Source organism: Lagenorhynchus albirostris, chromosome 1 (genome assembly GCF_949774975.1).
Source record: "Lagenorhynchus albirostris chromosome 1, mLagAlb1.1, whole genome shotgun sequence".
In the NCBI taxonomy this organism is placed as follows: domain Eukaryota; kingdom Metazoa; phylum Chordata; class Mammalia; order Artiodactyla; family Delphinidae; genus Lagenorhynchus; species Lagenorhynchus albirostris.
Window position 1 is genome coordinate 157,195,912 of NC_083095.1, and position 26,720 is coordinate 157,222,631.

At 41.9% G+C, this 26,720-nt stretch overlaps 2 protein-coding genes across 6 annotated transcripts in view; both read right to left on the reverse strand.

Annotated features, from left to right (window-relative positions):
• Positions 1-2,827: 2,827 nt before the first annotated feature.
• On the reverse strand, positions 2,828-14,475 carry TM2D3 (TM2 domain containing 3). Of its 2 annotated transcripts, XM_060156790.1 has the most exons (6): positions 14,349-14,472; positions 13,863-13,955; positions 12,200-12,357; positions 6,620-6,794; positions 5,065-5,140; positions 2,828-3,150 (listed from the first exon to the last, which is right to left on the reverse strand). In XM_060156790.1, the coding sequence occupies exons 1-6, from the start codon at positions 14,437-14,439 to the stop codon at positions 2,985-2,987; spliced, it is 759 nt and encodes a 252-aa protein (XP_060012773.1). In that variant the 5' UTR covers positions 14,440-14,472; the 3' UTR covers positions 2,828-2,984. The 2 variants fall into 2 exon arrangements, with proteins under 2 accessions (XP_060012773.1, XP_060012778.1); XM_060156795.1 differs by lacking the exon at positions 13,863-13,955 and having other exon boundaries at positions 14,349-14,475.
• Positions 14,476-15,602: 1,127 nt separating this feature from the next.
• Positions 15,603-26,720, reverse strand: part of TARS3 (threonyl-tRNA synthetase 3) — a 52,147-nt gene continuing 41,029 nt past the window's right edge. For 2 of the 4 annotated variants that reach the window (XM_060156869.1, XM_060156861.1), the window contains 4 exons: positions 21,162-21,266; positions 18,882-18,954; positions 18,140-18,254; positions 15,603-16,818 (listed from right to left, as the gene is read on the reverse strand). In XM_060156869.1, the coding sequence (XP_060012852.1) occupies positions 16,670-16,818; positions 18,140-18,254; positions 18,882-18,954; positions 21,162-21,266 (442 nt within the window). In that variant the 3' untranslated portion in view covers positions 15,603-16,669. Of the gene's footprint in view, positions 16,819-18,139; positions 18,255-18,881; positions 18,955-21,161; positions 21,267-22,713; positions 22,929-26,720 lie in introns of those variants that run through there. The other 2 variants (XR_009541953.1, XR_009541954.1) reach the window with 1 other exon arrangement.

The window sequence follows — 26,720 nt, forward strand, 5'->3', positions numbered from 1 at the left end:
GGATGTCCACTCTCACTACTTTTATTCAACACAGTTTTGGAAGTTCTCACCACAGTAATCAGAGAAGAAGAAGAAATAAAAGGAATCCAAATCAGAAAAGAAGGAAAACTGTCACTGTTTGCAAATGACATGATCTATATACAGAAAATTCTAAAGATGCTACCAGAAAACTACTATAGCTCATCAATAAGTTTGGTAAAGATGCAGGATACAAAATCAATACACAGAAATCTGTTGCATTTCCATACACTAACAATGAAATATCAGAAAGAGAAATTCAGCAAACAATCCCACTTATCATCACATCAAAAAGAATAAAATACCTAGGAATAAACCTACCTAAAGAGGCAAAAGACCCATACTCTGAAAACTGTAAGATGCTGATGAAATAAATGGAAGACCACACAAACAGATGAAAAGATATACCATGTTCTTGGATTAGAAGAATCAATACTGTCGAAATGACTATACTACCCAAGGCAATCTATACATTCAACGAAATCCCTATCAAATCACCAATGGCATTTTTCACAGAACTAGAACAAGTAGCCAAAACAATCTTAAGAAAGAAGAATGGAGCTGGAGGAATCATGCTCCCTGACTTGCTACAAAGCTACAGTCATTAAAACAGTATCGTACTGAACACAAAAACAGACACATAGATCAATGGAACAGGATAGAGAGCCCAGAAATAAACCCCTGCACTTATGGTCAGTTAATCTACAACAAAGGAGGCAAAAATATACAATGGAAAAAAAAGACAGTCTCTTCAATAAGTGGTCCTGGGAAAACTGGACAGCTACATGTAAAAGAATGAAATCAGAACATTCTCCAACACCATATACAAAAAATAAACTCAAAATGGATTAAAGACCTAAATGAACTATAAAACTCCTAGAGGAAAACATAGGCAGAACACTCTTTGACATAAATTGTAGCAATATTTTTTTGGAATTACTCCTAAAGTAATGGAAGCAAAAGCAAAAATAAACAAAAGGGACCTAATTAAACTTAAAAGCTTTTGCACAGCAAAGGAAACCATAAACAAAATCAAAAGGCAACCTATGGACTGGGAGAAAATATTTGTAAAGGATGCAACCAACAAGGTATATATTTTCCACAATATACAAACAGCTTATACAGTTCAATGTCAAAAAATCAAACAACCCAATCAAAACAATGGGCAGAAGTCCTAAATAGTCATTTCTCCAAAGAAGACATACAGATGGCCAACAGGCACATAAAAAGATTCTCAATATCACTAATTATTAAAGAAATGCAAATGAAAACTACAATGACGTATCACCTCACACCGGTCAGAATGGATATCATCAAAAAGTCTACAAATAATAAATGCTGGAGAGGGTGTGGAGAAAAGAGAACCCTCTTGCACTGTTGGTGGGGATATAAATTGGTGCAGCCACTATGGAGAACAGTATGGAGCATCCTTAAAAAACTAAAAAGAGTTACCATATGATCCAGCAATCTCACTCCTGGGCATATAACCAGAAAAGATGAAAACCCTGATTCGGAAAGATACATGTACCCCAATGTCCACAGCAGCACTGTATACAATAGCCAAGTTCATAGCAGCACTATTTACAATAGCTAAGTGTCCGTTGATGGAGGAAGGGATAAAGAAGATGTGGTACATGTATACAATGGAATATTACTCAGCCATAAAAAAGAATGAAATAATGCCATTTGCAGCCACATGGATTGACCTAGAGATTATCATTCTAAGTGAAGTCAGAGAAAGACAAAAATCATACGTTATCACTTATATGTGGAATCTAAAAAAAACATACAAACGAACTTATTTACAAAACAGAAATAGACTCACAGACTTAGAAAACACACTTATGGTTACCAAAGCAGAAAGGTGGGGAGAGGTAAATTGGGAATTTGGAATTAACATATACACACTACTATATATAAAATAGATAACTAACAAGGACCTACTGTACAGCACAGCGAACTATATTCAATATCTTGTAACCTACAATGGAAAAGAATCTGAAAAAATACACACACATATATGTGTATATATATACACATATAAACATAACTGAATCAGTCTGAAATACTGTAAATCAACTATACTTGAATAAAAAAAAGTTAATTAAAAAAATTTTGGATTAATAAATGTTTTTATTTCCAAGAAAGGGTCTACAACAGATCTTACAAAGACTCAAAACCATTTATCACACCAACACATTTTTTAACACTTCCAGTGTGTTAATGAGCCAGCCAATTATGAATATATCTATTAGAATGGAGTAATGCCCTGAAAAATAAATATTATACTTCTTAATAATAAAAGTTGCTAGGATTATTCAAGATTATGTTTTAATATAAAAAACATAACAGGAAGAAGTCTGCAAAATTTTTAAAGTAACTTGTAGTTTTATTAATTCTCCAGTACTCTTGCAACATTTTATATTACTAACAAAATTCCAATCACAGGAACCAGACACAAAATTTCTGCAGTTTACTTCAAACAGTCATATATGAAGACCAGACTCCATAGACATTACACTGCAAAGCTCAGAGATGACTGAAAATTTAGGTAGATAATCTTATTTAGCTAAAGAATAAAAACATTTCCCAATTTCTGCAATTATAGTTGAAAAGCTCTTTACGGCAGATGACACTCAGGCTGGAGATACATGTGGCACAGTTTGAGGTAAGCAATATAAAACTCAAGTCTACGAATTGAACAGATTTTCAGTCGCTGCACAGGTTGTTCTTCTAGTTTAAGTAAGTTTAAATTTTTTCACGGAAAAAAAAATAGACTTCAGGCAAATAAAAACAAATTCCAGATAAACACAGTTCAGTGTTTTTTATTTTACCTTCATCAAGGCAGGCAAAGTACAGATGCTGTACATTAAAAACATACACATACACCATTCACAGCACATGGACTCCTACAGGGAAGAGGCCGTTTTCTAAGCACTGCTCCCCTCTGAAGTGCGCAACTGCAGCTAAATGTACAAAGAGCCATCTGCTGGTCCCACGTAGCCGACTCCAATGAGCAGGACGTCGAGCAGCGTCCATATTCCCAGGCCCCCAAAGCTGAAGAGCTTGCCGAGGCCTTCTCGCCACTGGCCCAGGTAGAAGCGGTCCGCTCCAAACCCACCAAGGGTGATGCTGCAACAGCAAACAGGCCTGGAGTCCATCAACGGCCCCCCGACTGCGCCTGCATTACTGCGCCTCAGTAACCGCTAACTCACATGTGGGAAAGGGCCTCAAATCACCAGATCCCTTAATCAGGACACAGTGACTATCTCACAAATGTACAACACTAAACAATCATGGGCAACAAGACCGTTTAATTGTCAAAAGTAAACAGTTTTTAGCTGTAATGAAATTTAATGGTTCTCTTTTCAAGAAAATCGAGCTTGTTGCTTTTTTAACCTTGAAATGGCACATCCAGGAGAGTAAAGTGGGGCTAGTCCTACAGACAGTGCAGGAACATGGTGATCGAAGGTGGCATCGCCAGGCAGCCAACACCACGTGGCCGCCCAGATCAAGTCGTGAACATTGTCAGTCACCCATCTTTAAAAATTTCATGTTCAGAATAAATGACTTTTAAGGTTCCTTCAAATTCTAAGATCTAACAATATTCGGACAACTTCTCATTGTATTTCTTTTAAAGCTTTTATTATGAAAAATTCCAAACATATAAAAGTAAAAAGAAGAGAACAGCACCCATGACCCAGCTCCAATAGTTATCAACATGTGTCCATCCCTGGTTCATCTACACCCTTCCAATCCCCCACCCTGAGTACCAAGAAGCAAACACCAGGCATTATCACATTCACCGTGAATATTCTCAAAGAAACCATGCTGAGCCCAGAGAAGGAAATTATTCTTATTTTTAAAAAATTAGCTATTAAATGTGCCATGGTAATTTAAGCTGTCAACAATGTGGGGGAAGCTGGGTGAAGGGTGTACTGGAAGTCTCTAGCTTTGCAACTTTTTTTTAAATCTAAAATTATTCCAAAATAAAAAGTTTATTGAAAAGCAGAAAGTCAGCTGTTAGTTTGAATGTGAACCACTGCTGACAAAGACGCTGGGTGTCACCAAATCTGTCGTTGCATCTAATTTTCTATCGTGGACCCGTCTTTCACTTTCCAGCTGTGCTTTCCTGCCAGCAGGATCCTCCTCTTCCCCAGCCCAAACCCTGACGCAGCGGTTCCCGACAAGGGGCCACCTGGCCACCCCTGGAGGCATTTTTGATTCTCACAGCTTCAGTGGGGGTTGGGAAGACTGCTAACACGCAGTAAATGGAGTCCAGAGATGCTGCTGAACATCCTGCTCTGCAGAGGACGCCCCACAGCAGAGAATTCTTGGCCCAAATGTCAACAATGACAAGGCTGAGAAGCCCTGCCCGCGTCTCACCACAGGCCACAGGCCACCTCAGACTCTTAACCTAAACCTCCAACAGCAGATGCCTACCTTCCTAATCAGAGAATCATTTAACCAGCACCCCACCTGCCCTTCCCTCCGGTGGGAAGAACTGGTACAATTTTCTTTTCAAACTGTTGAAAAGTTTAACTAATACAAGCAAATTTCATGTAAAAATTTTAACTCTATAAGTATGTTTGAATGGTGGAATTATACGTGATTTTCAACGTTTCTCTTTGTCATTTTCATTTTTTTCCAGTTTTCAGTACTGAGCATGTATTATTTTTTGTAATAAAGAAGAAAATTACTGAAAATTAAAGATATACATCATAAACCTACCGACTTTAATTAGTATATGGCATTTTACTAATTCAGGGTACACTCAGGATGGGAAGCACTGACTGGTTCTAATGATCTCTAGTAATGACTACAGTCACCTCTAGAACGTGCAGGTCATCTCGGGAGGAAAACCAGCAACGGGCCATTAAATTCCACGAGGGTACTGGTCTGACCACCTAAATAACCTCCCACAGTGCTGTCCCTATGGTCTACCTAACACATGGCGGGATCTGAGTGGATGGAGGAGGAGCTTGGGAGAGCCCACCAACCCCAACGAAATCCAAATGGCAACCGATTTACTAGAACAGAGCTTACCTCAGAGCCAGAGCAGTAGACCACTTATAACCGCCAGTCCAGTTGCAGTACAGCATTTTCGGAAAAGTACGGTTACCTTAAAAAAGGGAAAACACTCCACATAAAAACACGGGTATAAAAATACTCTCATACAGAGACTAAATTATAACTAGGGGCCTTGTGATTTACAATGTAAAAAGCCAACTTTCTTTACAAAAGTAAATGTTCACTACAATGAATGGTAAAAAGAAAGCCCTGTCTATGAGCACAGACTCGACATTTAAATCAGTTTTGTGAGGATCACAGCTTCAAGAAGGTAAAACACCCCACCTGCTGTGAAAACGTGGGTAACGTGGGGCTGAGACAGACAAACCAGGCACCAGGAAGGGAGCGGGCCCACAGACCGCCCGGGAGTCCTGGGACACTGGGCTGTCCCAGCCAGAAAAAGTGAGACTGAATCCACCTTACACCATATACCAAACCAACCCCAGGGGACTAGAGACCTAAACGTGAAAGGCCACATTTACCACTTTTAAAAGAACATACAGGAAATTATGAATCTGGAGTAGGGAAAGATTTCTTACAACAAAAAAGGGCTAACTCTGAAAGACTAAAAACTTCAACTAACTAAAAATTTAAAGTTCTGTTCAAAAGATACCAAAAGAAAGGGGTTGTGGGGGGAGTTAAAATCTGGGAGAGGATGTTAGGGACACCAAAAAATTACTACCCAAAATATAAAAGAATTCCTAGAAGTCTGTAAGAAAAAAAAACAAACTGTAGGGATAACAAGTATTGGAGAGGATGTGGATCATCATGAACAGTTGTGTAACCACTGGTGGGAATGTAAACGGATACAACCGTCCTGGAAAATAACACACGCAAGAGAGTGTATGCCAGACAAACATGTGCAACCAGGAGACACGGACATATGCAACCAGGAGACATGGACAAAAGCTTTAACAGCAGCGCAATTTGTAAGGAAAAAAACTGTAAATAATCCAAATACAGTGGAGAAAGGATAAACTATGACACAATCTTACAAGTTATTATATAGAAGTAAAAAAAAATTGTAATAAGAGAAGACAAATGGAAGAATCTTAGAGCCATGATGTTGAAAGATGGTCTCAGAAGACCATAAACAGTCTATATTATACAATTCTAAAACATGCACTACTGAATAATTTACCACACTATATTCTAGTACATTCATGTGATAGAACTACAAAAAATTTAAAGAAAAGGAAGTGAGATGATAAGAAAATCCAAAAGGGTGGTTACCTCTGAAGAAGAGGCAGGGTAACTGCGTGCAGGAAACACACTCTGGTAGTTTCAATGGCATCACGCTGCTTTAGTTGTTAATTTGGGTGAAACTCAATTATACACTATGCTTTATACCTTACACATTTTTTGTTTTATCGAATATTACATTTTAAAATAGAACTGGCATAACTAAAAATAGTGCTAATAAATATTTCTGATGAAACAATTAAAATTTAATTCTTAAGTTTCTGGTTACAGCTCCATAAATAAGCGTAGAAAAATATCTTGCTCACAAATTTCCTTAATGCCGACTTACCCAGGCAGTGGACGTGGTCCCGCACGGTGCAGTTGGCCGTGTAGCGCTGCCGCGGGCAGGACACCGCCATGCAGCTGGTGGAGCTGGAGCACTCGTAGTCGGTTTCCGGAAGCTGCCAGCAGAACCTGCAAGTCATGTTGAGGACAAAGCTCTTTCGGGATTTGAAGTCTTGATCCTACGTACCAAAGGACACAGAACTATTCAATCATAATACAGTAGTTTGTTAATAGGTCAATAAAACTAGTCATATGGCACCAAGTGTCTAAAATACTTTATGACCTAGGAGGAAGTGGCAGAAAAATAGGTATCAAACCAATATGTACACAATACAAATGTGTATGCTATGATCCTATGATCATAAATATACAACCAAAAATATATACCTAACAAAAAATATCTAGATAAATGCACATCAAAGTAACAAAGGTTATTTCAGAATGATAAGATTATTTCATCACGGTTACTTTGGCTAAATTTTTAATAATGCACATGTGTACTTTTATAACACAGAAAAAAGGAAAATGTACTTTATAAAGCCTCGGAGTCACAGAGAGTTCAAAGGGCAGATGAGTCCCTCTGCTCAAGGTCACGGAGCTGCAAGCCCATGAAGAATGCAGGAGCCCTGTTCCTGGAGGAACAGCCTGGCCACCGGGTCTCAACTCTTCCCTAGGAGCCGTCCTGCGAGTGGCCCAGAGCCCCAGGGCTGTCACTGCTGTGACACACCCACGAGCACCCAGCAGGACCGACCCATAGGCAGCCCCAGAAAACCACTCCCAACTTAGAAAGAACTGCATAGAGAGGCTGATGAGCAAGTGTTCACTGTGGGCCCTGAACTTTGAGACCAGAGATTTTTTTCATTTCAATTTTAAATGTCCTTATTTTGTTTTCTGCCTATAAGAGCAGTCCATGTTCTTATATGTTGCACATTTGGAAATTACAGAAAAAACCTGTAACCTCTCCAGAGACAAGCACTTTTAACCTTCTTTCATTTTTCCTTCCTATAGTACAGATTTACATACGTGGAATTACACTGAAAACATTTTGTATCCACTTGACATTATATTGTAATAAATATTTTTCAAAATCATATTTAAATGGTAACACAATCACCTCTGGAAGTATTATATTTATTAACTTTTTTGATTAATGCAAAACTCCTATTATGGACAGTATTTGAAACTGAGTAAGGCACTGCATGATTTAAGCAATATTGTTTTAAATGTCTGCATATTTCTAGTGATGCATCCATAACACGCTTCTTATCAATTGTTTTTTAAAACTAGGTAATAAGTTTACGTGGTACAAACTCCCGGAGACAACAGGAGAGTTAGGAGAAGGCTGGTGCAGCCCAGCCCTCAGCAGCACTGCCCTCCCCAGCACCAAGCACCGCTCACCCCACTCTGGCCTTCCAGGGAGTCTGTTCTATGCATGGGCACGTTTACATCAGATACGTGTCTTTTTTTTTTTTAATTTAATGTTCCCACTGATATTTACTTTTCACTTAATTCTATAGATATCGATAAATATCCCTAGAGCTGCCTAGTTCTTCTCAATGGCTGCAATGTATTTATTTCACTACACAGTGGACCATAAATTAAACTGTTCTCTTTTGTACATTCGGCTTGTTTCCAATCTTGCCTGTGTGAACAAAGCAGCTAAGAATATTCTTAGGCATATTTATTTGCATACACGTGCAATATGTAATATCTGTAAGATAAATTCCTAAATATGAAATTGCTGGGTCAAAGCTTATGTGCATCTGTAAGTTTCAGAGATAAGATAAAGTGCTCACAAGAGGCTGATTAACCTACCCGCCTGCTAACAAGATACAGGAGTGTTTGTCCCTTATACCCTTAAGAACTCAGAGTGTTAAACTTTTTGATTGTTTTGCCAATCTGATAGTTTAAAAAATGCATTGGGCTTCCCTGGTGGCGCAGTGGTTGGGGGTCCGCCTGCTGATGCAGGGGACGCGGGTTCGTGCCCCGGTCCAGGAGGATCCCACATGCCGCGGAGCGGCTGGGCCCATGGGCCATGGCCGCTGGGCCTGCGCATCCGGAGCCTGTCCTCCGCAGCGGGGGAGGCAGCAGCGGTGAGAGGCCCGCGTACCGCAAAAAAAACAAAACAAAACAAAACAAAACGCATTGATTTGTTACTTAATCATGAGAAAAATTAAACTTTTTTTCATGCATTGAAAGTCCAATTGTATTTCCTTTCCTATGAACCCTCTGTTCATGTCCTAAAACCATTTCTCTACAGGACTGTCATCTTTTTCTTATTGGCTTTTTGGAAGTCTTTATATATTATGGATATTAGTGCATTATTTGTCACGTGTGTTAGAAATACTTTTTCCTAGTTTGTCATTTATCGTTGGCCTTTATGCTTTTTTTTAGGTCATGCAGAAATCTCTAATTTTTAGTAGTCAAATCTATCAATTCCTTCTTTTATGGCTTCTAAATTTTATTTCATACTGAGAAAAATATTCCCTACTTTGAGATTATAACAAAACTATCTCATGCTTTCTCTGGTACTTTATGGTTTCACGTTTTCACATTAAATCTTTGATCTGGAATTTACTTTGGATAAAACAGGATTCCACTTTTTTCCATATAGCTACACAGGCACCCCAGCATTTACTGAATCCATTTTCACACCACAAAAAAGTATAGATCCCCAAAAAAGCTCATCTGTAGTAAAAAGATTTGTTACCTTTCCCTTTGTGAAACAGCTGTCATTAGTAAGGATACAGAACCTATCTGAAGGAATTAAACTTGCTTCAAATACACTAGCAGACTGAGCTCTTCTCCAAGGAACAGAAAGCAGCGTTTCTATCAAGCACATTTCCAGCTGAGGTAACTGGCTTGATAGTTCCCATCATAGCTGGAGCAGGAGTTAGCTGATATGAAAGGGGTTGCAGGATTTTTGCATTAATTTCTATTTATATACTTAACAGGGCCATTATAAAACAATTTCTTTGACTAGTGTAATCCAGGTAAGGTTCCCTTGCTCTGAGTCCCTATGCAGTATGCATTAGAAGGAAAAGAAGAGTTTCTTTCTTTCCATTAATATGAAGTTCAAAATAAGGTGCAGGAGGGAGGGAGAGAGCTGAGTGCAGCACAGCGAAAGGATGAGCATTTGCACATGCACCTGCGTATGCAGATGGTCACAGCTTATTTCTTCCTGAAATGCTAACTTATTTAGCGAGACAGGATCCTACAGGTGGTCATTAAACAAACAAGGGAAGAATGCACGGCCTGCCCCAGATCACCTGGCCGCAGCAGTCCTGGGGCCCGTGGCTCCTGACAGCCAATTATTTGACTGCTCTTCATTTTTAAGAAGAAACAGACCACCAGACGCTCCTGGGGCTGCCTTCAAATGCCACACTTGCGGGCTGGGCATCTGCTACTTTACAGGATTCGCGATGACTGGCTAGTCAGGAAGCAGGTGAGGTGAAAGCACCTCGGGAGGAGAAGGGAAGGAACCCATCCAGGGCACATCTCAGCCAAGGGGTGAGGATGCACCAGGGACCAGCACCCAGGACTTCAGAAACTTCCCTAAGCTTTGTAATTTCTCCTATTCTCTGCTATTTTCCGCTAAATGAAACTACTTGTTTTTGGAACACCTAAAGAAGGAAGAAATTGAGAACTATGTGTCATTCAGGAACCAGCTGTGAGAGATGAATGTCAAAGACACTGAGGCAAACAAAGGAGGCTAATTCTGGAAAAGCTCTCCTCAGCCGTCAGTTTTCTCATTTTTCACAAGGTACCTACTATCTGCCAGACCAATGAAGTACGCAATTTCAAAAGCCTTCAAACAGGTTTCGCCATTAGGTAAGTAGGGAGAAAATTCTATGTAAGATACAGCAACAGAGACTAACTGATAATCCAAGGGCAGTCATGAAGATTACCCAGCAACGAGTTCAATTTTCCAGCACACTTTAAAGGGTAACTCTGATATAAGAAAATGACAAATACTGACAGTTACAAACACTATGTCCAGACACTGAGAACACATAAAATCTCATTTCCCCTTTGGAGTGAAGCCTCCCTCATGCCCTCACCTGATACTAGACCTCAGGAGAAATAGAGAGAGAGCCTGGGGGTGGAAGGAACTTTCTAATCTAGCCCTCTGCAGACCAAGTTCCAAAGAACCGACGGGGAAAGGTATCTTGTTCAAGTAAGTTAGAATCGCTGGGTCAAAGGGAATCTGCAAAAGAGAATATGGTGGGCTTCCCTTGGTGGCGCAGTGGTTAAGAATCCGCCTGCCAATGCAGGGGACAGGGGTTCAAGCCCTGGTATGGGAAGATCCCACATGCCGTGGAGCAACTAAACCCGTGCGCCACAACTACTGAGCCTGCACTCTAGAGCCCACGAGCCACAACTACTGAAGCCCATGCACCACAACTACCGAAGCCTGAGCACCTAGAGCCCGTGCTCCGCAACAAGAGAAGCCACCGCAAGAAGCCTGCACACCGCAACGAAGAGTAGCCTCCGATCACAACTAGAGAAAGTCTGTGCGCAGCAATGAAGACCCAACGCAGCCAAAGATAAATAAATTAATAAATTAATTAAAAGAAAAATCTTACTTCCTACTGCTTCCCTTAAAAAAAAGAAAAAAGACAGAGATAGAGAATATGGTATGGAATCTGTTTTCCTCCTCAACCATCTCCCAGAAAGAGGGCGCCATGGAAACACTTTAGGAAAGCTGTTCTGGGCCCATCTCCTGATTTAACAAGAGACAGATAACTAAATCACAGAGCTAGTCATGGCAGGTCCAAGAGTAAAACACTGCCTCATTATTCATTTCTACTCTCTATCTCACCCACATGCTGGGACTACAATGAAGTTTGCAGTAATTTCCCTGGTCCAACGGTTCAAAAATGCAGATACACGAGTCTCCCTGCCCTTGTCACATTCAACAGGTGTGGGGCTGCCGCCAGGAGTCTGTGGCTCTGAAGCAGGTATCCCGAGAGCATGTTAAGGAACACCGACTGTGGAAGCCTTTGTAGGCTCCTTCCTGGCTGTCAACATATCAGATGGGCTGCAGGAGTGACCACTGTAACAGGGTCATTTCTAATGGGCAACAGTTGGTGCGTTTGAGCTTTTACTTCCTACTTTTTGTAAGAAGTCTGACAATTGCTTCAATTTATCCTCATGTCAAAAAATTGCTATCTGAACCCTTGCAACCAAACCTTACTTGGAGATGGAAGTTTCCATCTTCTGATAAAGCTGACTTTATTCCTCAAATCTTACTTTTTTTTTTTTTTTGTGCAGTATACAGGCCTCTCACTGTTGTGGCCTCTCCCGTTGCAGAGCACAGGCTCCGGATGCGCAGGCTCAGCGGCCATGGCTCGCGGGCCCAGCCGCTCCGCGGCATGTGGGATCCTCCCGGACCGGGGCACGAACCCGTGTCCCCTGCATCGGCAGGCGGACTCTCAACCACTGCGCCACCAGGGAGGCCCTCAAATCTTACTTTTAAAATGCAGAGCACTTTCTGAATTTCCTCCATAGTCAAGTCTAAACTCTACTTATAACTCGAGCTTTACGATCAGTTTATTAAGAATAAGTAAGCTGCAGTACTTACAACACAGGTAACAGAAGGTTTGACTGTGCAGTCAAAAGTGACAGGCTTCCCATAGACACAGGAGAAATTGGTCTTGCACTCTATACAGTCTGCGGGAAGTCTGCTACACAAACCATTGCTCGGACACTTCATCATATAAGGTGGGATATCGGTGCTTTCTGTGAGAGGTGAGAGAGAAGCTTATTCTCTTGGAATACTGATTACAATAACAGAGGAAAGCAATTTTCTAAGCTTAAGGAACACAATCATGAACATAACATATATACAGTGCTAGGAATAAATTAGGACCTCAAAAAGTCTATCATGTTACAAGATGAAAAAAACGAAAGCTTACAGATGATAAAGTTCGTTCAAGATCACTGAGGGAGGGCAAAACTGGAACCAGAGCCCAAACCTCTCAGTTTCCAATCCAATGTTCTTTTCACTTGAATTCACGAATTTGTAAGTGAAGCCCCTAACCCTCTAAGTGAATCAATCGGTACAACAACGCACCAACCCTAGAAAAACGTCCTGTCATTATTCCACTTTGGTACTTCAACAAGCCATCATCTGCAAGTAACATTTACAATTTTACAGTACCAAAGTTCAAAATAGTTCTTTATATTAGTAACTTATTCAGTGGGTTGCAGTAAGTTTCTCCAGCCAGCCTAGCTGGGAGTATAATATATTACTATCACTTAAGAGAGGATCAAAATTGCAACCAGTATTCTCAGGAAGAGAAGCTTTCAAAAACGTCCAAGAGAGTAAAAAATTCTTGTGCTTTCTCTATAAAATAATCTATGTTTTAAACTCAAGTATGCTGCTGTCTTCCAGCAGTCTTTTATAGACTCAGTAAAATACGTCTGCCAGTTTCAATTTACTGAAGTCATGGAACTCTAAAGGGATGAAACTACAGAGACCAAAGTTCCATTTAGCAAAACACACTAATACTCATTTAAATCTGGTCCTAAAGTCACTATTAAGTGAGCAATTCTACAAAATGCCTACAAAAGGGTATACTTACAAAAGGGTATAATTCCTATTATACCCTTTTGTAATAGGAACAAAAGAAAAGAAAATTTTCTTTTCTTTTGTTCCTATTACTACCGTGGCTGGAGGATGGGCACTTAGAATCACAAAGCCAAGAATTTACAGGGCCAGGACAACCCCACGACCTTAAAAAGATGAGAAAACGGAAACCCAAAAACGTGAATATTTTGCTCCAGCTCCCAGCAGCACCACCAGAGATAGATGCCAGGTCTGTACCAGTCCTTCTGCAATCCCTCCATTTCACACAGCCCTGGGGGAGCCTTTAGTAATATCCAACATCAGGAACAGGGTTCCAAAAGCACAAGAAATTTTCTGAAGGGAAAGAAGCGTTGGTTGAAGGTTATCTTGATGGATGAAGCGGAAAAAAGAAAAAACTTGAAATAAAGAGATGGAAATGAGGAGCCTGGGACTGGAAAAAGATGAGACAGGAATGTCAAAAGGTACTGAAATACCAAGACTGTCTACAGAAAAGGTATGCATCTGCCTTTAGTTCACATATCTAAAATGCAATCAATAAAATGTTCAAAACATGGAAAATGATGTCATATTCTACAAGAAATTTTATCCAAAAAGAAAAGAAAGAGACCACTAGATACAAATATACACGTTTACTAGAAGAGAAAACGTCTAGTACCTGCTGCCCTGGGCACTACTGTGAACGTACGTGTGGGGCCCGGATCCTTGTCGGACTGAGCCAGCGGCTGCGAAGGCTCTACACTGAAGGATCCTATGATTAGAGAAACGAAGACCTCAGGCTATGTGTGTATCGCGCCAGGCCCACAGCTGCTCGGGCAAACATCTCGGCCTGACCGCCGGGAAACTGAACATGAAACCCAATGGGGTCGACACCAATTTAGGTCTGCGGGCAACTGGAGACGACGCGCGGTGCCGAGACCCAGCTCCGCGTCCCAGGCCGAGCCCCCAGGCCCACAGTTCGAGGCTCGCGGCTCCGGCTCCCTGAGCCGAGGCGCGGCGGCAGGACGAGCCGGACTCGGCTGTAGCAACCCGCGCCCTCCGCCCGCACTCAGCCTCCGCCCAAGGGCCCAGGCCGACGGTCCTCGCGGTCCTGGGTTCCCCACCCCTCAGCCCGGCCCGGCGCAGACCCCTGCCCCCAACTCACCGCCGCCCGAGAGGATGTAGAACTGCGAAAGGAATAGCAGCACTCGACACAGGCGGCGTAGGTCCCACAGCAGGACCCCTGCACGCGCCATCTTGCCAGAGGAAACACTTCCGGGCCGCGGGGGACGCCGGGCCGAGAGGAGTGGGGGGGGGAGGGGGTTCACGGCGCAGGCGCGGCCCCTCCTCCCGAGTTCCCCGCGCCCCGCCTCCTAGGGCTGCCAGCGCCTGTGACAAGGCGTTCACCTCTCCCCCGGCGGATGGAGACACGGAAAGGTCACCTGGACCCCGAAAGTCACACCTGAGGGATCGAGAGCAGAGGGGGGGAAATGTGGGAAGTTGGCCGCTGTATACCTGTGGCCGGATCTGTACGTTTAGAGACAAAAACTGCTGCTGTGCGCTTGGTACCGTGCGGAGGTTTGACGACGTTACGTTTTTGTCAGACTAAAAAGCCTCTTGTTTACAGATGAGGAAACTGGCCCAGACTGCTCGGTAAGGACCCCAGGTGTGCCAGGTGGCCCCCAAGGACCCACTCCCCGCGACCCCAGGGCCCGGGCAGCGTCCCGCGAGCATCTCTCCAGGCCCGCCCTGCTCAGATGTCTAACCAGTCCTCAGAGACGCTCCTCGAAGGCGGGGAGAAGCCGGACTGAAGTGCGGCCGCGGGTGTCAGGCCCCCAGACCCCCCTGGAGGAGGCCCGCCCCGGGAGGGAGCTGCTCCCAGGCCGCGGCTCCCTGCGGCCGGCACAGCGATCCGCACCTGTTCCCACCGCACCCGTTCCCACCGCAGCAACATTCGTGCTGGGCTGAGCACGGGCTTCCCTCTCCCCGCCCACCCAACACAAGGTTGTCTGGGGTGGGGATAGGGAGTCTTCTGACGCCCCCTGCCTCACTAGCACGTTTGGTGAATTCAAGGAATGTATCGAATAGTGCTTGGCCTCAATTAAAGTTAGCTTAAACAGGTACATCACACAATCTGCACCTTCCATCACACAGGCCTGACCCTTGAACAACTTTGGGGTGAGGGGCGCAGTGTAACTTAGAGCAGGCCCTCCTCATTCGGTTCTTCCCTATCGGTGACTCCACCTCCTTAGATTCCACCAACTGCGGGTAGGACTGTGTATACTCTAGTATTTGCTATTGAAAAAAACCCACGAGTAAGTGGACCCGTGCAGTTCAATCCTGTTGTTCACGGTCAGCCCTGCTGGTTTGTCTTCCAACTCTTCAGGAAGCTAAATGATAAGCGTGTACAGAAGAGAGAGCAGGTCTTAAATTTATTTTGAATTCCACAGCACATAACCAAATAAACACAAAAAATACTGCTTGATTGGTAGCTAAATTCACTACTGACATAAAGCCATTTTAATTGTTTTGAGCAGTAAGGTATTCTTCTCAGTTAAAATCAGAAATCCACTTGAGTCTGTAAATCAGTGGAATGTCATCCCATCAGAAGAGTAATTTAACTCTAGGGGAGCAAATTATTATGGTATAAACCTATAGGTGAAACCCTGGAAGCACTACATAACACATTTTATTTGAGAGTTTATTTTTTCTAAAGATAAATAAGGTTCAATTGTCATTTAGAAGCATTAAAATGGCAACTCTTATCCTATAGTGGAAACTACAGAAGATTTGCACAACACTGAATTTCTTTGAGTTCAGAATCCTTTGTTAGTAATCCAATATTTAGTACTAGCTTCCTCTTTTGTGATTGTTGGTTGGTTAAAACAAATTGATTCTGATTTTGAAAATAAAGTTTCAGGACCTCCCTAGTGGTCCAGAGGTTAAGACTCCACTTTTCCACTTCAGGGGGCATGGGTTCGATCCCTGGTAAGGGAAGTTCCACATGCTGTGGGGTGTAGCCAAAAATAAGAAAAATAAAGTTTCAGTGCGAACTTTAGTAAAACTTCAGTTAAAAAATACCTGAGGCATAATGTTATTAGAAAATAAGATATCACCCCATATTCAAAAAGCTTTGCAGACTTTTGAAACTTATCTTTTGAAAATCAGAATTCTTAACAGTAACATCTCATAATGCTCATTTCCTAGTATTTCCCTCTTTGATGAATGACATTTTCCCATTGAAGTCTCTCAAGATATTTGGGAAATTTAAAATTTCCCACACTTGTCCTCTCATTGTCCGCAGACACATTAGTGAATCAGATTTTGTGCATATCAGCCACTCATTCCCCATCTCACTTCTCACTGTGCCCATCAGTGGACCAGATAGTGGGTCCTAAGTTCTCAGAAGTATGAATGGTAATTAAGGAAAATGCATGTTCAGGGTTCAGAACAAGGTTACACAGATGTGAGCACAAGGAAAGGACTTCAGAATTCTTCCTCAGCATTCAGGGTACGTGATTTCTTGAGATTCTTCAATTTATCAATGGCAGAAGTTACTGAAATCTCTCCATGAATTTTGTTGTCTCTTGTTCGAACATTTACGGCATTATTTGTCTTTTCCTTTTCTCCAACGACTGTAGAAAACAAAGGGAAATACATTTACAATCAACAATTTACTAAATATTAAGTCAGCAGTCATATGGCATGTGTCTTATTAAGTTTTCTTCTTAGTACTAATCACCAAATATCAATCTAATGTCCATTTGGTCATCCTCTTAAGAGTAAATTTCTTGAGACAAGGAATGACTTCTAATCCCATCTCTCTACTGTCCATTTTTGAGAACACCTGTGGTGGTCGTGGGGTACAGGTGGGAGGAGGGAGTTCCTAAAGACCCCCTGACTCCACCTGGCACACTTGATGAATCAAGAGGCGGGCACCAGACATGTGCCCAACCAGCCAACAGAATTTTCTGGAATATATGTAAAAGGTTTGTTCTCGCTAATGACCCATACTGTGAGATGATGCAGAATTCTGCCGCCATGTTTCTTGCTGTCTGGAACGAAGATACTGGCCAGCAAGTAAGGGGAATAAAGTAGATCAAGAGAAGCATAAAGAAGCAGATCAAAACAGGGAACAGAAATGGGGAGAAATGGTCCTGGTAAGGGTTGAGTTCCCCTTCCAGTTACTTTTCTAATGATTTGGCTACTTAATTCTACCTTCCATGGCACGAGATACTCTAACTCCCTTCCAATACATTCCATCGTGTCTAAGCTAATTTGAAATTTCTGTCACCACAAGAAGGCTGATTGAAGCATCACAGTACCTACTACAAACACTTTTGATGACAAATTGCTCATAGGACAGCCCTGTGCATATTTATTTTGCCTTCTACACAAACTTTCAACTTATAGGACATAACCATATCATGCCTGCAGGCATATAAATAAGTTTCCCTTGATTTTGAATCATTTTTACAGTCAAAATTTTAGATTCTGCATCTAATTACTCATGTTCCTCAAGGACGTTTTATTTTTTCACTTAATTCTTTTCTTTTGATCATCTTAAATTTGGAACATCTCCTAGTCATTAGTTTAATCCTAAAGATTTCTAATAAACCAGAAAAGCAAAGGAGATTATTTCAGGCCTATCACATGACTGAAACATACAGAGTATAATTCTACTGATAAGATCATTTTCCACTGTCAGTTTGAGTTATTAATTCTTCCTAGTAATACTACACCACAGGATCCATGTGAAACTTCATAACTCTTCTTTTCTGGCAAATAACAAAAAGTATCTAGCCAGGAACATCACAGACTCTTCTTTGTGTATAAGTATTCAACAGCTATTTGTCATAATCAAGCAGTTATACCATATTCTTTGTTTTTTGGGGTTTTTTGGAATTAAGGTGAAAAAACAAGCATTTGGGAAAAATATATACAAATTTAGATTACCCAAAATAAAATTATACTGATCCAGCTGTGCATTTTGTATTTTCTTATTTAGTGTACAACTATGATCTAAGTCAACATCAGCCATGAATCCTTCTTCAAAAAATTCAGTGGATACCTATAAGAGAATGAGACACTTTCATTAATACATTGTGTATGGTAATGTGGTGGCCAGCCTCCAAGATGACCCCCAGGGTCCCACCCCCCGGTATTCACACCCTTGTGTGTCCCCTCCACCTTGTACCAGGTTGGTCTCTGTGACCACAGTGGAGGGAGAGTGATGGCACCCCACTTCTGAGATGAGGTTAAAGTGCTGAGTCACTCCCCCTGCCTCGACCTCTGAGAAGCCTCACCAGGCACCCGAGCCAGAGTCCCCAGCCAAGTTGTCCCAGATTCTGACTCACAGAAACTGAGATAATAAATGCTTATTGTTCTAAGCTGCCAAGTTTTGGGGTAATTTGTTACACAGCAACAGATAATATAAGTATTCTTCCTAATAGAGCCACGAGGAAAAGAATAACTATGAGATGTTTTAAAACACCAATTTCTCAAAAACATTAAGAAATAAAATAGTTCTGATACAGCTACATAGACACGACTCAGGTGTTACTGAAAACATTTATTGAAAACATGAGGTGGTAAATTAATGTATTAGTTATGCAATATTTTAAGGTGCGAATTCCAAGTCAATGACGTTCACAGACCACATGCCAAGATTATGTACTTTAAATGTCTCTAATTTTACCTGAAGTGCATATTTTTCACAAGTTGGCTCCACAGGGATGACCATTACCTGACGAGGAGACAGCCAGAAAGGCCTGAAAAATATAATACGTATTTTTAAAATGACCATTTATTACAAGATTAAAAAACAACCAAAGACTCTTTTTTCTTTTTAAGTAAGACTTCACAAGAGAGCAGGTTCAGTAGAGGGGTGTAGAAATAAAGCAAACTATATTAAAAGGCAACAGAGGAGACAAAAGGGGAAACTGGGCATTTTGGTTGGAAAGGGAGGGAAAACAGGTTGGCAGCTAGATGAAAGGGCTAAACATCACTGACCATACAACCCAGCAACCGCTCTCCTGGGTATTTATCCCAGAGAAATGGAAACATGTTCACACAAAAACCTGCACACTAACATTTATAGCAGCTTTACGTATAATAGCCCCAAACTGGAAATATCCGAAATGCCCTTCAGCGAGTGAATGCTCAAACTGTGCATCACACTACAGAACACCATCAGTAGTGAAAGGGAGCCAACGACTGGTACTTGAGATGCCTCGGATGCATCTCAAGGCAACTCCATCCAAGGAGTGAAAAAAGTCAGTCTCCAACGGCTGCACGCTGTGATTCCATTTATGTAACATTATGGAAATGACAAAATTATGAAGATGGAGACCAGATGAGTGGCTGCCGGAGGATGGTGACAGGGATGGGGTAGGAGGTGTGTGGCCATAAAATAAACGGCAGCATGAGGGATCCTTATAAGTAATGGAACTGTCCTGTACCTTGACTGGCGGGTACACAAATCTACAACGTGTGCACAAATGCAAGACCTGAATGAGGTTGGTGGATTGTCACTCCCCAGTTATGTTGTATTCAGTTCTGCAAGATGTTACCATTGGGGAAAACTGGTAAAAGGTGTGCTGGACCTCTTTGTAAATGATTCTACAGTTATCTCAAAATGAAAATGTTTTAAAAGATGGAAAGGTGGGTATAAGCAATGTTTGATGTGGGAAATGTTTGCCTTTTTCTTCAGCATGTTTAGTTTGAAGGTGGAAGGAAATGCACGGGGACTATTACCAGATGGCACTTCGTGCATATGTTTTTACATACTTATTCTTAAATTACAAAAGCAAAATAATACATGTGACAAATGTAATTATATACATGATGAAATACAGATTATAAAATGAAAAGTAAATGTATCTTTTTGAACTCTGTTCTCACCCCTGCTTCAGCCCTACCAACTCAAGAGAGCCACATTTTAAACATTTCTATTTTTATTTCTCAGGGAGATTTCCACCACAACTTGGTAGGTGTCCAAAGGCTTGCTGTGTAAACTGTAGAGGGTGGTACTGTGTCTCCACAGGGAGGTGTGCCCACACCATCTCCTGATCCCCTAGTTCTACTGTTCTCTTGCAAGACCCACCATCTCTCACTATGTTAACTATTTACAACAGAATCAACTGGAGAGAAATATAAACATGTTAATTCACACACACACATATTCATATCTACAGTTTTGGATTCCCTGTACCTGTAATAGATTGGACACCCCCATGACACCTCAGTATATTTCTCTAGGATTGCAAATAAAATCTAAGGGACAGACACAGACTCGGGCAATACCATCCCCATGGCCCATTCTGAGCGACCATCCACATACCAAATCTACTTGTCATCTGGTTTCCAACCTAATTATCTCTTAAGTCTCTGACCCTGTGGCCAAAGCAATAACCAGATCCCACGCATCAGTGTAACCCACATCTGGCCACTTTTCCCGCCTGGCACAGACGGTGATCTGACGTACCACCAAAAGCCTGCACTTAGGGCATTCACCTTCCCCCTCCATCCCTGGAGGGGGATGCCACTGCAGCGGTTCTCTTTGGCTTTGGGGCCATGTGTGAACCAGGCTTACATGTTTCCTCCTAAGTCTGTGGTCACGGGGCTGTGAGGTCAACAGCATAGCAGAAGGAAGGAGGGCAGTACAGCTAGAGATGGCACCCTGAGAGTGTGGGCCATATACGTTCCAGCGGCTAGATCTTTGAGGGGTTTGTTTGACACAGGTGAAAAGGTTACTCTTTAATTTTACTGAGATCTCAAAAAGGTAAATGATAGTGTTATGCCACGCTGCCTTTGTTTTGTTTTCTGGTCTGGCAGATGCCACAAAAATTTTTATTTGCTGTTTGGATACTTGCTAATTATAAGGCAAGAGCCACCAATTTTTTCATATTAATTTCATCTTTTAGACATGATTTTTAAGAACAGTAGACATATAGCTTTTCTTTTCCATATCACTTACCATTTTCCTCCATAGTTTTCTGAGAGAATGGCTATCATTCTTTCCACTGACCCCAAAATGGCTCGATGAATGATCACAGGGTTCTTCTTATCATCCCCATCCTTACTAAAAAAATGAAAATTATACATTTAATTATTCTATTAAGATTCATAAATAACTTTATCTTCTTACCTTATATTTAAAAGGTATTTTCCCAAACTAGGTAAAACAATAGATTACTCATAAATTATCTTTAAACATAAATGTGCCATTAATTAGAAATAAAGGTTTTTTTTCTTTCAAATTATGGTATCTTTTATTTTTTTAAAGAGATTTTGCATTATGTTTCTTATTTTTTTAATAGTTTAGTATTTTTAAAATTTATTTATTTTTGGCTGCATTAGGTCTTTGTTGCTGCATGTGGGCTTTCTCTAGTTGCAGTGAGTGGGGGCTACTCTTCGTTGCGGTGCACGGGCTTCTCATTGTGGTGGCTTCTCTTGTGCGGAGCATGAGCTCTAAGCGCGCAGGCTTCAGTAGTTGTGGCGCACAGGCTTAGCTGCTCCGCGGCATGTGGGATCTTCCCGGACCAGGGCTTGAACCCGTGTCCCCTGCATTGGCAGGTGGATTCTTAACCACTGTACCACCAGGGAAGCCCTATGGTATCTTTTATAAACCAAAGGGAAGTAAAATATATCATCTAGGAAAAAGCAATGTGATATTAGATCACTATCTCTATTACAAATCTACTGATTATTCTAAACTACCAGTTTTATTCGAAACTACCAGTTTACTCATATTGAGAGGCAATTTTACAAATCATGTTTTTTAAATTAACTTTATTTTGAACTATGGCTTACTTCACCACTAATTTATTGAACAATTATCAAAGACATTGCAAAAGTAAAGAAAATGGGTTTCTGTAGTCTGTAATAGAATATGTTGGTATTCTATTAGTTTGGGTTAATGGTATGACCACAGTGGCTGGCAAAAAATTTACCAACCTTAGTTAGTTAGTTAGTAGTTATTAGAGAATATTGAAAACATATACAAAAGTAGAGAGAATAGTATAATGAACTCCCACATAACCCTTTCTCAGCATCAGCAAATGTCAACTCACAGCCAACCTGGTTTGGTCCAAATGCACCCATTCCTGACACCATCCACTGTAAACACACTGCCATATTGTAAACACTATGCCCCCATACTACTGATATATTTCAAAATGTTCCTGATACTTGTTCCAGAAGTCCACCAGTCAAATTCCGTTTACAGACCTGAAACCTTCATGACATTCTCCTTACATTTGAGAATTCTCTCCTCCCTTTCAGAAAAAGATGTAAAAAGCAAATTACAACTGTTAATTGTAATAAAGTCAGGCACTCCAAGATCTGTGCACACTTTTCCCAGAAAGATAAATTTCACGTTACTGCAACAAATGTAATAATATGTGATGCTTACAAAGTTCTTAGGACAAATTTTTATCTAAACGTTGTACCAGCTATTTACTACTAAAACACATATACACACAGGGCAAACAGACAAATAAAAACAGAGACTCATTCATTAAACTCACTTCAAAAGAGTTTTCATTGGACATCGTCATTGCCAATCATTTCTGCTAAGAGCCACGGCAGACTGACTGCAGGCCAAATCCTCTGTCAGATCCTACAGAAGCTTTGGGGTGGGGCTGGGGGGCCTGAGTCCAGTCCTGCTCACATATGTGAAGAAATAATTCATTCTACAAACTGGAAACAGCATGGTATATTCCTGAATGTCGCATAATGTTGCCTGTGTAGGGAATGAAAGAGAAGCAGCATGATCCTTTCACAGGCCCCTGGGTACCAGAAATTTCTGTCCCATCATTTATTTTAAAAGAATTAAAATCAGGTCTAGTCTTAAGAAGGGCAAAGAGTGACCTAAACTATGCTTACACATCTATACTTTCAGGTAAACATTAGAATTAATGACAAGTTCCCCCAAACAATCCTCGTGGATTTAGTTGGAATTACATTAGATTTAGAGATACATTTGAAGAGAATTCGTATCTTCACAATATTGATTCTTCCCAGTCCAACAGTGGTGTGAATCTTCATTTAAACAACTTTTTTTTTGCCTTTGATAAAGTTTTATGGTATATATTTCAAATAAATATTATATATTTATATTCCTTGTTAAGTTTATTCCTAGATATTTTGCTTGTTTTTTTTTTTAATTTATTTTATTTATTTATTTTTGGCTGTGTTGGGTCTTCATTGCTGTGCGCGGGCTTTCTCTAGTTGTGGCGAGCAGGGGCTACTCTTCATTGAGGTGCGCAGGCTTCTCATTGTGGTGGCTTCTCTCGTTGCGGAGCACAGGCTCTAGGCACGTGGGCTTCAGTAGTTGTGGCACACAGGCTCAATAGTTGTGGCACACAGGATTAGCTGCTTCGCTGCATGTGGGATCTTCCCAGGCCCCTTCATTGGCAGGAGGATTCTTAACCACTGCACCACTGGGGAAGCCCCTCTGCTTGGTTTTTGTTATTGTTGCTGTTACTGTTTCTGAAATTTTTTTTCCATTGCACTTCTTAGCAGGTTGTCGCTAATATATATGAAAGCAAATTGATGTTTGCATTTTGACCTTTTGCTAGGTACCTTACTTTATTATCAGTTTTAATTTTTCTCCATCTGATTCTATTGGATTTCTAGACATCTTAGCATCTACATACAATGAAAATTTGGCTCTTTATTTCAATATGTCTACGTATTCCAGAACAACTGTGAGTAAGAGTACAAATAGGCTAGTCACCTTCTTCTCAACTAAGTAGAGATGTTATTGTTGTTTTCTAATAAATACTCCTTACCATTACAGGAAAATTTATTTCTGTTCCTCTCACAGGAATGAATGTTACTGTTTATCCAATGCCTTTCAGCGCTGTTGAAGGTAATGGGTGACAATACACTTCGTAATGTTAAACTACCCCTGCTTTCTTTTTTTTTTTTTTAATATTTATTTATTTGGCTGCACCTAGGTCTTAGCTGAGGTTGCTGTGTGCGGGATCTTCCTGGCGGCATGTGGAATCTTTAGTTGCAGCATGCGGGATCTAGTTCCCTGACCAGGGATCAAACCCAGGGCCCCTGCATTGGGAGTGTGAAGTCTTAAGCACTGGACCACCAGGGAAGTCCAAAACCACCCCTGCTTTCTTGGGTAAAAAACTTACTTGATCAAGGTGATGAACTCGCTGCTCCTTCCCTCTTCTCCCCTCATATCTAAGCCACAAACAGATCGCATTGGTTCTACCTCCAAAATATACCCCAAATACCTCCACTTTTCTCATCTCTATGTATCACTGCCACCACGTTCTGTCATCATCTCTTACCTGGCCTACAGACCACTGCTTCCACTTCTGCTTTCCAGTCCCTACTGTCCACACAACACCTAGGACGATGGATGGATGGATGGATGGATGGATGGATGGATGGATGGGTGGATGGGTGGATGGATGGGTGGGTGGGTGGGTGGATGGGTGGGTGGGTGGGTGGATGGATGGGTGGGTGGGTGAATGGGTGGATGGATGGGTGGATGGATGGGTGGATGGGTGGGTGGATGGATGGATGGATGGATGGATGGATGGATGGGTGGATGGGTGGGTTGATGGGTGGGTGGGTGGGTGGATGGGTGGATGGATGGGTGGATGGGTGGATAGGTGGGTGGATGGGTGGATGGGTGGGTGGATGGGTGGGTGGGTGGATGGGTGGATGGATGGAAGGGTGGATGGGTGGATGGATGGATGGGTGGATGGATGGGTGGAAGGATGGGTGGATGGGTGGGTGGAAGGGTGGATGGATGGATGGGTGGATGGGTGGACGGATGGGTAGATGGGTGGGTGGATGGGTGGATGGGTGGATGGATGGGTGGAAGGATGGGTGGATGGGTGGGTGGATGGGTGGATGGATGGAAGGATGGATGGGTGGATGGGTGGGTGGATCAGTGGGTGGGTGGGTGGATGGGTGGACGGATGGATGGGTGGATGGGTAGATGGATGGATGGGTAGATGGATGGATGGGTGGATGGGTAGATGGATGGATGGGTGGATGGGTAGATGGATGGATGGGTGGATGGGTAGATGGATGGATGGGTGGATGGCTTGCCTGATCTACTGCTCCTCCACATCCCCCTTGGATGGCTAGTAGTGTTCAAATTTTGTTGCACTAGTTGGGTCATTTTTGCATAAAGTCCCCCTACCCCTAATTCCTTTTGTTCATTTTGGTAGGTTACTGGGGAAAGATGATTTTGCAAATATGAACTTAAGACACCATCTTTTCCAAAAGGCCTGAATTTATTCTTGAAAGTTCCGTGCTTTCCCCTTTAACCTTTGAGAATTTTTATTATTCTCATGTCCTGATGTAACTCCCTGTGTGAACACTTCAACTATTCTTCAGCTCTTTACCTTCTCACAGGATGTAACTCTCAGTGTAGCTCTATAACCATTAATCAAAACACAAGTTGGAGAATCCGAAATAAAATTTTTGTTGGTTGAACATAAATTGAGATCACTGCATAAAATCCTACACTCTGCGAAATTGGTGGTTGTTCATTTATTATAAGAATCTTATTAGGAAAATATTCTATTAAAAATTATTAGACTTAAAATATGCCAATAATTTTTCCTTTCTAAATTAATTTTTTAAATTAATAATCTTGAGTGAAAGAGATCTCAACACATTATCTAATCAACACCACATGTCTAAAACAGGACATGGTGAGAAGGGGAGAGTTTAAAGAAATGATGTTGTGATTTTTGTCTAATTCAAGTCAGTGGAAGGGTCTTTAAAAAGAAGCTGCTTCCAGGCAGAATGAAGTAAGCATGCCACACCTGACTCTCTCTCTGAACGCAGACGTGGACCCTGGAGAGAACATGAAGAACAGCCATCCGAGGGCTGGGAGGAGTGACTGGTGCCGGGGGATTGCCGAAGAAGACCAGACTCTGAAGTGCCACCAAACTGCACTTAGTTTTTTGTAATTTTGTCTTCCAGTTTGTGTGGCCTGGACTCAGAGACAGCCCACAAGCAAGAATACATACCAGGTGCAGACAGGAAAAGCTTCAAGAGAAATCCTCACTTTCTGGCCAAGAGCCAGAAAATAACTGCTAAGTTTCAGAAAAAGTGGGGGTGGGGGACGTCCTGGAGTTTTCTTCTGTTTCTTTTTTCTCCTCTCTTCCTCCAGCCCCCAGCATTCCCACAGTGGCACAGAGACTAAACAGGCACCTAAAACTCCAAGGAAGGGGATCCTTCTCTCCAACCCGAACAGCTGTGATCCCAAGCGTACGTGAATCCCTGTGCTCTCTCTCTCTGGCTGGCCTCCTGATGCCTGGTCTCTGAAACAGATAGCCCTGGAAACAGCATGCGGAGCAGGGAAGCTAAAGCCCAGCGTTCTGGCCACAGGACTACAGAAAGGGACTTCAGGGAACCAAAAAGTGTCAGGAAAATACAGAGAGCAGGGGGCGCAGAAGAGCTGCCCCATAAAGGGGTGTATGAGCTCGCTGGCCTCACCTCTCATTGCACATGCTTGGATCTGACCCTAACAGCACATAAAAGGCTTGAG

What these genes read in the sequence shown, in the direction of transcription:
- TM2D3 (XM_060156790.1), bottom strand. Translation starts at nt 14,439, where the DNA reads ATGGCGCGTGCAGGGGTCCTGCTGTGGGACCTACGCCGCCTGTGTCGA. An exon ending in AACCTTCTGTTACCTGTGTT is followed by an intron (nt 6,795 to 12,199) that starts GTAAGTACTGCA and finishes TTTGGTACGTAG; the next exon opens with GATCAAGACTTCAAATCCCG. An exon ending in GGACCACGTCCACTGCCTGG is followed by an intron (nt 5,141 to 6,619) that starts GTAAGTCGGCAT and finishes CCCTTTTTTAAG; the next exon opens with GTAACCGTACTTTTCCGAAA.